Below are 13,799 nucleotides of genomic sequence, written 5' to 3' on the forward strand. Positions count from 1 at the left end.
CGGCTCCCCGAGGGCCTGCCAGGCCTGGCCACACCGTGGTGCCTGCAGCCCAGGGCGCCGGGCCTGCCCGAGGACTGACCTTCCCGGAGGTGCCGTCCCCCAACACGACGATTTTCAGTTGCCGGTCCTGGCTCTCCTCCTCAGAGTCTGACATGGTGTCCGAGGATGCTGGCCCGCCCCCAAGGTGGAGGAAGGAAAGGAAGAGGCCTCCGGGGGCGGGGGAGAGGAGGCCAGCAGGCAGGACGAGCGGGACCCCCGCCCCGGCGTCTCTTCAGCCCTGAAGGAACTCAGGGAGAATCACTCACCGGCCGCCATCTTGCCCTCCTCCCCACCCCCGCGGGGCTCCGCCCCCGGAAGCCCCGCCCCTGTGCGTCATTCGTGACACGCCCCGCCCCCGGTCCAACCACCACGCTGCAATGGGGGGGAGAACGGGAGATACGGGCAGGGTGTTGTGGTGTGCCCGCGGGGGACATTGGCTAGGAGACAAAAGCAAACATTTCTTTAGAGGGAAATTGAACCACACTGGAGCCGAGTAGCTCTGAGACGTTCTGTTCTCCGTCCTTGTTTCCGAGAACATAACTTATGTAAGTGATTTAGCCCAAGGAGGCGGGGCATGGTGAGGCTCGGTTGCCATGGAAGCCTGGAGCCTGGGAGCCGCGGAGGGGCGGGGTCTGTCTCTGGGCAGCGGGGGGACGCTTCGGGCTCCGCGCGCACAGGATCCGTCTTGCCGTTGAGGTTGAGCACTGACTGGCCAGGGGATTGGCGCGCCACTGTGCCCAAGGTTGCTAAAGCCTCAGTGGAAGGGGAGACGTGGTTGTCACCTTGGAATGTCCTGTGGCTCTGGTGCTGGTTCCTGTTTTACCCCCTAACTCTTCGCGGTCCTCTCAAAAACCAGACTCCAAAGTTCATTACTAAGGCGGAACTGAGTGAAGTGAGCACCATCCTACTAGGCACACAATCTTCACCTTCAGGCTGCAAGCCTGAAGAGTGTGGTCCGGAAAACCCTGAGATTCGCCTACAGTGAAAACAACTTTTCATAGTACGTACGATCAGCGCCTCCTTTGCCTTTTTCAACCTTCAGGATCTCACAAGTGTAGTCTGCTGGAGGAAAACTTGTGTATGAAGTTCCCTAGAACGGTGCTGCTATATAAAATGAAACTTCAGTTGCGTTATCTTACAACAATATTTTAAAGATGTGTGACAAGTTGAGAGGGTTTAAATGAGAGTTTGAAAACAGCCCCCCCCCTTTTTGTAAAGTAAAAAGGGTAAGGATCTTCTTGTATGAAGAGCTATTAGACTTGAACACTTCCAAGAAACAATCTAGAAAAATAGAGCTGATCCACAAAATATAAAAATGTCATTGTAGATTCTCAGGTACAGTACTCATGACAGAATCACATACTAAACCTTTTCAAAAGAATAAACAAAGAGTTTTGAGAAGAATCCCGGGTATTTTATGAAATCAGGGGTCTTTGCAACTTGAATGCAGACTTTAACATCTTTTCAGGCTTTTACAAACTGTATTTTAACACTGCCACATACAAGGAGTGTTCATTCGTGAAACACCTAGACTATGGAGGGGTAAGACCTAGTCTTTAGAATAATCTCTCTAAGTTTCTCTGTAAATTCCAACTAGCTATATCCTAATACTGTTACATATCTTCTCAAATCAAATATAAACTCCCCACTCTAAAGATGTTTAAGGTGACTCAATAATGCAATTAGTGAATGTTGTTTTCTTTACAACTCTTGTAAACATCAAGAGCACAGAAGTGAGCAAACTCATTAGCACTCTGCCCCTTGGGACTTAGTCTAGTAGACTACAAAATGGTCAGATAAAGTTGTCAGAGCCTCCTCAGCACATATTAACCTGTTTGGAAGAAGAAACTTTTGACTATGATCAAATGAAAGACCTTGTGACAAGAAGACTATCTGATGAGATTTCAATTCATTCACATATATCCTTATAAGGGAAAAGTGAAATCTGAGTTGGCTTAGACAAAAGAGGCAATATAACCATGAGACAGAGATGGCAGTGATGCAGCCACAAACCAAGGAATGCTGGTGGCCAGGAGAAGCTGGCAAGGATAGAGAACAAATTCTCTTCTGGGGCTTTCAGAGGGAACACATTACCCACACCTTGAGTTCAGTCCAGTGGCACTGATTTAAAACTTCTGTCCCCAGAACTTCAAACAAATTTGTTAGTTTCAACTAGCAAGTTTATGATAATTTGCTATAGCAGTCACAAGAAGCTTGTACAAAAAAGGGACACTAATAGTAGATCAACAAGAAATTTTCAGATAGTTTAAAATAGTCAAACAACTCATGGGTGGGTATAGCAAGATTATTCAAATATTGTAACTCATCACCAATGAAGGTAAAATAAGTTTAGAAAGTAGCATTCTGTTAATAGTCTTTTTCTTTTTTAAATTTTTGGACAAGGCCTCTCAAAGTTACCCTTGGCTGTCTTGGAACTCACTGTTACAGACCAGGCTGACCTTGAACTCACGGAGTTCCATCTGTCTTTGACTCCCACATGCTAGGATTAAGGAAGTACCACCTTGCTAGACTTCCTGGGCTATATTCTTAACAATCTAATGGTTACTGTTGCGATTTGAAGCTGAAATGTCTCAGAGAGTGCTTGTTCTCAAGCTGGTAGTTATTATTTTGAAAGCTGTGGAGCTTTTTAGGAAGTGACACCAGGTTGAAAGAAGTAGGTCTCAAGGGGCAGGTCTTTGAAGGTTATACCCAACCCTGGTTCTGACTTGATCCACCATGTTTTCCGAGTCTCCACCACACAGTCCCTCTATCATGCATGCCATCATGCCTTTCCTGCCATGATGGATGAAGGCCCTGTTCACAGTGAGCCAAAATAAATATTACTTTCAGGACATTGCTTCTCTAAGGCATCCTCTAATACAGTTGCCCAAAGCTTTCCTTCCTCTTTTTAAAACATAGTTTTAAAGATGTACCTCCTATGAATAAAGTCCACAAGAATATGGATTAGAAGAAAATGATAAAACATTGGTGTATGAGGCAAAATAATGGCCATGTTCCTAACTTATATACCTCTGTATCTCTGCCAGAGTCTGGAGATAGAGCTCAGCTGGTAGAGTACTTGCTGAATATAAATGAAGCCTTGGGCTCAATCTCCAGTATCCCATAAATGAGGCATGATGGCACAGACTGTAATCCCAGCACTCAGAAGTGGACACAAGAATCAGAAGTTCACGGTTATTCTCAGCTACATAGTGAATTGAGGCCAGCTTGGGTCACACAACATAGATTGATTGTAAATGTATATACATAGAATAATTCAGAATTTCAGCAAGCTCCACAATGCTATCATTTGGTCATTGCTTGCTTAGAAGCAAGTACTCTCCTAACTCAGCACCTGAGTTGCTTTTACTTGCATTTCAACTTAATATGAGTAGATTGCACACAGTACATACTTCGATATCTAGCTCTTTTCAGTCAATAGAACATCCATGAAAGCCATCTGTGTTTAATGTGCATCCATAATGTGTCGTTTCTCATTACTATGCTATATTCCATTGTATGAATTTACCACAGTTTATCAACTCTATGGTTGAGGGACATAAAGTTTGTTCTCAATTTAAGAATATCATAGAGAAGGATGTTTTCCAGTTTAAGAATATCATGAACGGATTGGAGGAAGACGTGTCTGAGCTCCCAGCTGAACATTCCTGCTCTCTAGGCCCTAGCCCCCAGGGCCATATCCCATGGTTCTTCCCACCCTCTACAGGCCCGGTGAACAGACAGCAGCATCCTCACCCCCCCCCCCCCCGCCTCACCAACCATCCCCTACAGTACCAGTTACCCCTGGAGCTACAGGCCCCACCTGTACTGATTGAAGAAAGAGATGGGTGGACAGCAATGTAAGAATACATTCAACAACATAAAAAGCAATATGACACCACCAGAAACTACAACAGCAAGACATGCACATGCCAACACAGATGAAACAGAATAAAATAACTTTAAAGATAATTTTATGAAGATGGTAGAGGCCCTTAAAGAGGAAATGAAAAATTCCCTTAAAGAAATTGAGGGAAAGAAACAAAAAATTGGAGAAATCAATAAATCCCTTAAAGACAGCCAAGAAAAAACAAACAGGTGAAGGAAACAGTTCAAGATGTGAAAACTGAAATAGAGGCAATAAAGAAAACACAAAGTGAGGGAATTCTGGAAATGGAAAATCTGGGTAAATGAACAGGAACTACAGATGCAAGCATAATAGAATACAAGAGATGGAAGAGAAAAATCTAAGTTGTTGAAGATACAATAGAGGAAATTGGTCAAAGAAAATGTTAAATCCAACAAATTCTTAACACAAACATCCAGAAAATCTGACACCATAAAAAGACCAAACCTAAGAATAATAGGGATTGAAGGAGAAGAATGCCAACTCAAAGGCACAGAAAATATATTCAACAAAATGATAGAAGAAAACTTTCCCAACCTAAAGACCATGCCTATGAAGGTATAAGAAGCTTAAAGAACACCAAATAGACTGGACCCCAAATAAAAAAAGTTCCCTTGCCACATAATAATCAAAACACTAAACATACAGAATAAAGAAATATTAAGAGCTGCAAAGGAAAAAGGCCATGTAACATAAAAAGGCAGACCTATCAGAATTACACCTGACTTCTCAACAGAAACTCTGAAAGCCAGAAGGTCCTAGAGACCATGGATGCCAGCCCAGACTACTATACCCAGCAAAACTTTCAATCATTATAGACAGAGAAAAACAAGATATTCCATGACAAAATCAAATTTAAACAATACCTATCCACAAATCCAGCCCTACAGAAAATACTAGAAGGAAAACTCCAACCCAAGGAAGTTAGCTGCACCCACAAAAACACAGCGGCAAAATTCCAAAGAAGGAAAACACACACACACTACCACCACCACCACCAAAACCAAAAATAACAGGAATTAACAATCACTGGTCATTAATATCTCCTCATTTCAATAGACTCAATTCACCTATAAAAAGACACAGTCTAAGCCGGGCGGTGGTGGCGCACGCCTTTAATCCCAGCACTTGGGAGGCAGAGCCAGGAGGATCTCTGTGAGTTTGAGGCCAGCCTGGGCTACCAAGTGAGTTCCAGGAAAGGCGCAAAGCTATACAGAGAAACCCTGTCTTGAAAAACCAAAAAAAAAAAAAAAAAAAAAAAAAAAGGCACAGTCTAACAGAATGGATACAAAAACGGGGATTCACCCTCCTACTGCAAACAAGAAACATAGCTCAACCTCAAAGACATTACGTCACAGTAAAGAAGAGTTGGGAAAAGGTTTTCCAATCAAATGGATGTAAGAAACAAGCTAGTGTAACTATCCTAACATCCAATGAAATAGACTTCAAACTAAAATCAATCAAAAGAGATAGAGAACGAATTTTATATTCATCACAGAAAAAATCCATCAAAGTGAAGTCTCAATTCTGAACATCTATGCCCCAAATACAGGGGCACCCACATGTGTAAAGAAAACATTACTAAAGCTTAAATCACACATCAAAACCCACACACTAATAGTGGGAGACTTCAACACCCCACTATCACCACTAGACAAGTCTGCCAGACAGAAACTTCACAGAGAAATAAGGGAACTAACATGTTATGATTCAAATGGACTTAATAGATATCTACAGAACATTCCACCCTAACACAAAAGAATATACTTTCTTCTCAGCACCCCATGGAACCTTCTCTAAAATTGATCACATACTCGGTCACAAAGCAAACCTCAACAGATACAAAAAATATTGGAATAACCCCCTGGATCTTATCAGATTACCATGGCTTAAAGATAGAATTCAACAACAACACAAATTGCAGAAAGTCTACAAACTCAAGGAAACCGAACAATGCTCAGCTGAATAATCATTGGGTCAAAGAAGAAATAAAGACTTCCTAGAATTCAATGAAAATGAATGCACAACATGCCCAAACTTCTGAGACACTATGAAAGCAATGCTAAGAGGAACGTTCATAGCACTAAGTGCCTACATAAAGAATGTGGAGAAGCCGGGCGGTGGTGGCGCACGCCTTTAATCCCAGCACTCGGGAGGCAGAGGCAGGCGGATCTCTGTGAGTTCGAGGCCAGCCTGGGCTACCAAGTGAGTTCCAGGAAAAGGCACAAAGCTACACAGAGAAACCCTGTCTCAAAAAACCAAAAAAACAAAAAAAAACAAAAAAAAAAGAATGTGGAGAAATCTCATACTAGTGACTTAACAGCACACCTGAAAGCTCTAGAACAAATAGAAGCTGAGTTGGAAGAGAGACAGAGACAGAGAGAGAGAGAGAGAGAGAGAGAGAGAGAGAGAGAGAGAGAGAGGGAGGGAGAGCAATGAAAGAGATATCTTGATAGAGGGAGCATTAATGGGGTCAAGGAGAAACATGGTGCTAAGGAAATTCCCAGGAATCCACAAGGATGACCCCAGTTAAGACTCCTAGCAATAGGGAAGAGGGTGCCTGAACTGGCCTTCCCCTATAATCAGATTGGTGAATACCTTAACTATCATCATAGAACCTACATTAAGTAACTGATGAAAGCAGATGCAGAGTTCCACAGTCAAGCATTGGGCCGAGCTCCTAGAGTTCAACTGAAGAGAGGGAGGAGGAATTATATGAGCAAGAGGATCAAGATCATGATGGAGAAAACCACAGGGACAGTGGAAGCTCATGGACTCTGGACTTACAGCTGAGGAACCTGCATGGGATGGAACTAGGCCCTCTGAATGTGGGTGACAATTCTGTGGCTAGATCTGTTTGTGGGCCCCCTGGCAGTGGAACCAGGACTTATCCTGAGTATATGACCTGGCTTTTTGGAGCCCATTTCCTATGGTGGGACACCTTGCTCAGCCTTGATTCATGGGGAAGTTCTTGGTCCTGACTCAATTGGTATGCCAGACTTTGTTGACTCCCCACAGGAGGCCTTACCTCCTCTGAGAAGTGGAAGTGAGGTGGGGGTGAGATGGGAGAAGGAGAGGGAGAGAGAACTGTGGTTGTTATGTAAAATGGAAAAAAACTTAAATAAAAAAAAGGAGACAATACTACAAAAAGAAGAATATCATGAGCAATGCTCCTTTGTTCACCTCACCATTCCTCCAAAGGATCTCAGTCCACAAATACCACTCTACTCAACACAAAATCTCTATTTACATTTTACTGTCTTGATATGAATAAGCAATGGTTTTGCATACACACTCTGAGCCTTGGCATTGGGCAGTTAACTCTTGGAGTATTTCATTTGCTGTGCGGTGACCCCTACTGATACATCAATATTCACACACTGTTTTGTTCACCTTTATAAAGTATCACTTCTACACAACTACATTTAACTAATTTTCAGCCAAAACTTCCCTAACTCTTACATTAACAAAATGATGCTAAACTTCATCTGAAAGGAAAAACATATAAGAACAACTAAGTAAGGAGTAGGGTGAAAAATAAAGCTTTGGGCCACAAATGAGCAGCACAACTTTTTGATGACACCATTTATAACTATAGTTATATTATTCAATACCTAGGAGGTAGTCTTAAATATGAGCCAAGCAGTGTCTTGGATCGCCAATTCCAGCACTCAGAAAAAAGATAAAGCTCAAGAGATGAAGGTCAGCCAGGATTTGAAACATGAGCTATACTATGGGACTGTACTAGTTACTTTTCTATTTCTGTGATAAAACAATGTGACCAAGGTAAATTGTAAAAGAAAGAGTTTAATTAGGCTAATGGTTCCAGAGGGTTAGACTTTATGATGGATGGCAAAACAAAGGCATGGGGGTAAGTGCCTGGAGCAGCAACTGAGAACTTGTCTAGATCCATAAGTAGGGACAGAAATCACATTGGGAATGTCATGAGTCTTCTGAAACCTTATGACCACCCCCAGTGACAGACATACTTCCTCCATCAAGGTCATACTTCCTAATCTTCCCTAAACAGCCACCAACTGAGAGGTGAGTATCCAAAGGCCCAGAAATCATGGGGAACATTACATTGAAATCACTGCATTCTACTCCAGTCTTATAGCTACATATTAATCCAAAATGCATTTAGTCCAACTTCAAAAGTCCCTATAGTCCTTCACTGTTATGGAATAATCTTTTTGTACACTGTGAAGATGTGTTTTTGCCAAAGCACCTTCTGATTGGTTTAATAAAAGAGCTAACTGGACAGTAGCTAGGCAGGAGTTATTGGTGAGAGAGCAAGACACAGAGGATGCTGGGAAGAAGAAGGGAAGACTCTGAGAGGAGTCACCAGTGAGACAGGGAGAGGAAACAGAGAGGTAACTCCATGTGACAAAATGTAGATGAATATAAATTGGTTAACCTAAGTTATAAGAGCTAGATAGTAATAAGCCAAGCATTTATAATTAATATTGAGTCTCTGTGTCAGTTATTTGGGAACTGGTGGGGGTGGGAGAGAAAAGTCCACCTGCACTTCCCAGTCTCAATACGGTTTAAAAGTCCAAAATTGAGTCTCTTAGGAGACTCAAGGAAACCTCTTTAATTGCAAATGTCTATAAAGTAAAAAAGCAAATATTGAACTTCTAATGAACAATGGCACAGAATACATATCATTATTCAAAAGGGAGGAATTGAGGCATAGTGAGGAAATAGGACCAGAAAAAGATTGAAATGCAGCAGGACAAACTCCAAATGCTGTAACTCCATGTCTGATGTCAGAAAACATAGATGGGTCCTCCCTTCCAGCTTTGCTGCCTGCAGCATCCTTTTTCTCTTGGACTGGTTCCGTTCCTTGTACTCAGCTCTCCTTGGCAGATAGTGCACAGCTCTGGCACCTCTAACATCTTCGGGTCTCCAATGCAATCCAAGCTTCACTTCGACAGCTTCACTCAGCGGCCTCTCAAGGGCCTTCTCAGGACTTTGATGTAGGGACTGTCCTGCCACACATTTCCTCACCTCAGAGGCTTTTCTTAACTGTAGAGGAAATTTCCATAACCCCTTTATTCATGTATCCTTCCTTACTCTAAAGATAGAATCATGTGGACAACACCACAAAGCTTGACTGCCCACTTGGGGAAGATCCTGCCCCCAACAACCACATTTACAATAGGGTCTCTTTGTTGCTGCAAACTTTTCCTTTTTAAAGGTGGAAACTTAGTGAGTTGGGGTCTTGCTCTGAGAACATCCTTTCCTCTAGTCCATTTCCAAACAGGTCTTTGTCTTCTCACCTCTTTCATCACAAGTCTTGGCTCCAACATTAAATTTCCTGGTGCTCTTTTTCTCTTCAATCTTTATATTTTGTATTTCTGTTTGCCTCATTTGCTCCTTTTCATTATAAACTTGCATAGAAGTAATTATTGATAACTACACAACAGAATCATCATAAGGCTATCTTGAAATCTTGTGGTGGTTTGAAAGAAAAATGGGCCCCAAAGGGAGTGGCACTATTAGGATGTGTGACCTTGTTGGAGTAGAAGCAGTCTTGATGGAGGAAGTGTTTTTTCATGGGGTGGCGGGAGCTTTGAGGTCTCCTGTGCTCAAGCTACACCCAATGTCACAGTTCACTTCCTCTTGACTACATACCAAGATGCAGAACTCTCAGCTCCTTCTCCAGCACATGCCACTGTGTCCCACCATAATGATAATGGATTAAACCTCTGAAACTGGAAGCCACTCAAATTAAATGTTTTCCTTTATAAGAATTGCCATGGTCATGGTGTCTCTTCACAGCAATAGAAACCCTAACTAAGACAAATCTCCTCCACCAAAGAAATTATTTCATTACCTTTAAATTTAGCCTCAGGAAACTTCTTAGGACAAGGGTGAAGAGCAGCTGGACGATGGTGATGAAAGCCTTTGATCCCAGAACATGAGAGACTCAAGCTTTTGATCCTAACATTTGGAAGGCTCAAGCCTTTGATTCCAGCACATGGGAGGCTCAGACTTTTAATCTCAGTGCTAGGGAGGTGGAGACAGGAATATAAGGCTGGTGGAGCAGGATCTTGGCCCATCCAGTGTGAAGATTCATAGAGACAGGATCCTCCTCATTCAATCTGAGGATTTGTAGAGACAGGATCCCCCTCATTCAGTCTGAGGATTCATAGAGAGAGAAACCCCCCCCCAGTTCACTCTGAGGATTCATGGAGGTAAGACATTTCTAGTGGCCTTTGCTCTGTCTCTCTGATCTTTCAGCTTTCACCCTTGATATTTGACTTCAAGTTTTTATTAAGACTAATTAGGATCACCCTTCACATGGTCATGTGGACATGTAAACTTTTGGATGGTCAAGATTTATACCTAAGAGTTGTGTAAATATGTGTGCATTACTTAAAATTATGTGTGTGATTATAAATGCATAGTAAAACTAAATCTAGTGGAATATAAACTAAGTTACAAATCTCTATCAATAATAAATTACAGAGAATGATGGCTTCCATCATATAACTTTAGTATAAGATACTTTCAACATAAATGTCACTTAAAATTGGTGAAGAAAGGATAAGAAAAAAATGAGTCAACAATAAAAGAAGAGAAATAGTTAATGAAAATTACATAGAAAAACTTTTAGCAATTATAAAGGGCATCTCTTAAAGCTGAAAACTTCTTTATGGCAAAAGATGCCAACATCAGACAAAGTGATAGGCTACAGAATTGGAAAAGAGCTTTACCAATTACACATCTGTTACAGTTAATGTCTAAAATATATAAAGAACTAAAAAAATGGATACCAAGAAAACAAATAACCCAATTAAAAATGGGATACATTTCTAAGCAGAGTGTTCTCACAAGAGGAAACACAATTGACTTAGATGAACCTAAGCATCTTAGATGATGTCAGCATCCTTAGACATCAGAGAAATGCTAATCAAAACTACTTTGAGATTTTATCTTACACCAGTCAGAATGGCCAAGATCAATAACACAAGTGACAACTCATGTTGGTAAGATCTTGGGGGAAAAAATGAATGCTTACCCATTGCGGGTGGGAGAACAAACTTGCACACCCACTAGAAACGTTTTGTGGTGATTCCTCAAGAAGCTGGGAATAGATTGGCTTCAAAATCTAGCTATATCACTCTTAGGCACAAAAGACTCTACATCCTACTACCATATACAGAGACATTTGCTCATCCATGTTCATTGCTACTCTATTCATAATAACCAGAAACTGTAAGTAACCTACATGTCCATTAACAGATGAGTGGATAAGGAAAATGAGGCACATTTACATAATGGAATGTTATTCATCTGTTAGGAAAAATGAAATTTGCAGGAAAATGGATAGAACTATAAAAAAATTAATCATGAGTGAGGTAACCCAGACCCTATAAGACAAATATGGTATATATTTTCTTGTATGTGGATGTTAGCTTTCAAGCCTTCTATAGACAGACTACAATCTGTATAACCACAGAGATTGATGTAGAGTAGGACTAGAAGGGAGGGAGGATTTCCCAAGGAAGGGAAACAGAATGGTTATGGAGAGACAAGGGACAGACTGGAAGAAGAGGATTAAACAGGGAGGGAGAGTGAAGAGGAGAGTCTTACTAGGTATATAAACAATAATTAACAATCGATCCCATGCACAGCAGTAAATGACCAGCACAAAAGAAACTCAACAGTATTTTATCTTTTTGTATTATATTGCTTTGTCTGGATTTTTTAATATTACTAGTCTTTTGCTTGTATAATATGGTCTCTGATTTTGTGTTTTTATGGTGTGTGTGTGTGTGTGTGTGTGTGTGTGTTTCTTGTGCTATTTCACTTGTTTATTTTTATTGCCTGTTTGTTTTCTAAAGAGATGGAGGAGACATGGAGTTGTATGGATGGGGAAATTGGGAGAATCTAGGAGGAGATGGGTGAGGGAAAACCATGATCAGAATATATAACATACAAAGTTTCATTTAAAAAGATAGAAAGAATTAATGAATGAATAAATAAATGCTTTCAATAAAGTGAGGAATGTGGGAAAGGGATGAGGAAAGGGAGACAGGGCAAGAGGAAGATAAGAGAAGATGAGGTTGAGAGTAAACATCATGTACTATATATGTATAAGAAAATTGTCAAAGAACAAAATTAATAAAAAGAAAATCTGTGTTGGCCTCATAATTTTCTAAAATCTTTTGTTACAAGAGAAAAAGTCATGCTTGTGACAGACCTCAGGGTGGTTTGGGAGCTTCAACTTCCCAGCTGTCCACAGTTCTGCCTCATTGCTTGGAGGACATGCATCACCGATTCCCAAAGCAGAGCTCCAGACAAAACCAAAAAATGTGTAGAACAGGAGACTTCTCAAATCAACTCTACAGCTGTGAAAACCAGACCTGTCACAACCCACCAACTAGGCTGGTGTGTTTAAATCAGGTAATATGTGTGCAAGTGTTTTGAAAAATTGGAATTGGGGTGTAAATACAGAAAAAATCAGATCTTGGTTGTGGGAGCTGTTAGAGTGTGTGTTTCTTTGGGTGTTAAGAACCAGAATAAAGGATTGGGTGACTTCATGGGCACTTCCAGGTTCTACAGGATGGTGTGTTCACAAGACAAAACATCCTTTCCTTTGATCCTACTGAAGCCTTGTTTTATAGAGACCTCCCCATCTGTGACTGTGTCTCCCTTGGTGGCCTCTAGCTATGTCATCTGGACTTCCAGTTTGTCCATGTTGTTAAATTTAACTTTAATACATTCAGACAAGTATGATGCTATTATCTTAACCTTAGGGTACTGTCTCTCAAAGGAGAGATATTTTAGATACTTGTACCATGGATTGCTTTCCAAGTAAGGTTCAAAGAAAACAAAAGTTGTCGCTACACCACTTTTGAAAAGTGACAGTGTGCAGAAGTACATCATACTCTGAGGTGCTACAGTCTCTTTGGAACTTTTTAAGCTCAATGATCCTTAGATGAAGTAACGATGTTGCTTGCAAAAGAGTTTCGTTTCCAGGTAAAATGTATTCATATCATCATGTAGTGCAAAAGTGGTAGAAACCATTATTTCCAAAACACTACTTTAAAAATAAAAAAAATCCAGAATAGAAACATTTATGACAAATGATTAAGAAACTGATACCTAGTGATTGACTCATTTCTTTCTTTTTTATTATTATTATTATTTATTTTACAATACTATTCAGTTCTACATAATAGCCAGATTCCCTTGTTCTCTCCCTTCCTGCTCCCCTCCTCTTCCCCCCAGCACACCTCCCATTCCCACCTCCTCCAGATCAAGGTCTCCCCCGAGGACTGGGATCGACCTGATAGACTCAGTCCAGGCAGGTCCAGTCCCCTCCTCTCAGATTGAGCCAAGCGTCCCTGCATAAGTCCCAGGTTTCAAACAGCTAACTCATGCAACGAGCCCAGGACCTGGTACCACTGCCTGGATGCCTCCCAAACAGATCAAGCCAATCAACTGTCTCACCTATTCAGAGGGCCTGATCCAGTTGGCGGCCCCTCAGCCTTTGGTTCATAGTTCATGTGTTTCCATTCATTTGGTTATTTGTCCCTGTGCTTTATCCAACCTTGGTTTCAACAATTCTCACTCATATAAACCCTTCTCTTTCTCACTAATTAGACTCCCAGCACTCCACCCGGGGCCTAGCCATGGATGTCTGCATCCAGATTCCTCAGTCCTTGGATGGGGTTTATGGCACAACTATTGAAGACACTTTATGCTGGAGAGGATGTGGAACTAGGGGAACTCTCCTCCACTGCTGGTGGGAATGCAAACTTGTACAACCACTTTGGAAATCAATATGGCGCTTTCTTAGAAAATTGGGAATCATTCTCCCCCAAGATCCAGCTATACC

At 41.4% G+C, this 13,799-nt stretch overlaps 1 protein-coding gene across 4 annotated transcripts in view; it reads right to left on the reverse strand.

The window, feature by feature from the left end:
• The window catches only part of Rab28 (RAB28, member RAS oncogene family), a 70,157-nt gene extending 69,786 nt beyond the window's left edge, over positions 1-371 (reverse strand). For 2 of the 4 annotated variants that reach the window (XM_076546196.1, XM_076546197.1), the window contains exon 1: positions 80-358. In XM_076546196.1, the coding sequence (XP_076402311.1) occupies positions 80-154 (75 nt within the window). In that variant the 5' untranslated portion in view covers positions 155-358. Of the gene's footprint in view, positions 1-79 lie in introns of all 4 variants that reach the window. The other 2 variants (XM_006992255.4, XM_006992254.4) reach the window with 2 other exon arrangements.
• Positions 372-13,799: the final 13,428 nt, after the last annotated feature.

This window comes from Peromyscus maniculatus, chromosome 10 (genome assembly GCF_049852395.1).
Source record: "Peromyscus maniculatus bairdii isolate BWxNUB_F1_BW_parent chromosome 10, HU_Pman_BW_mat_3.1, whole genome shotgun sequence".
NCBI classification, from domain to species: domain Eukaryota; kingdom Metazoa; phylum Chordata; class Mammalia; order Rodentia; family Cricetidae; genus Peromyscus; species Peromyscus maniculatus.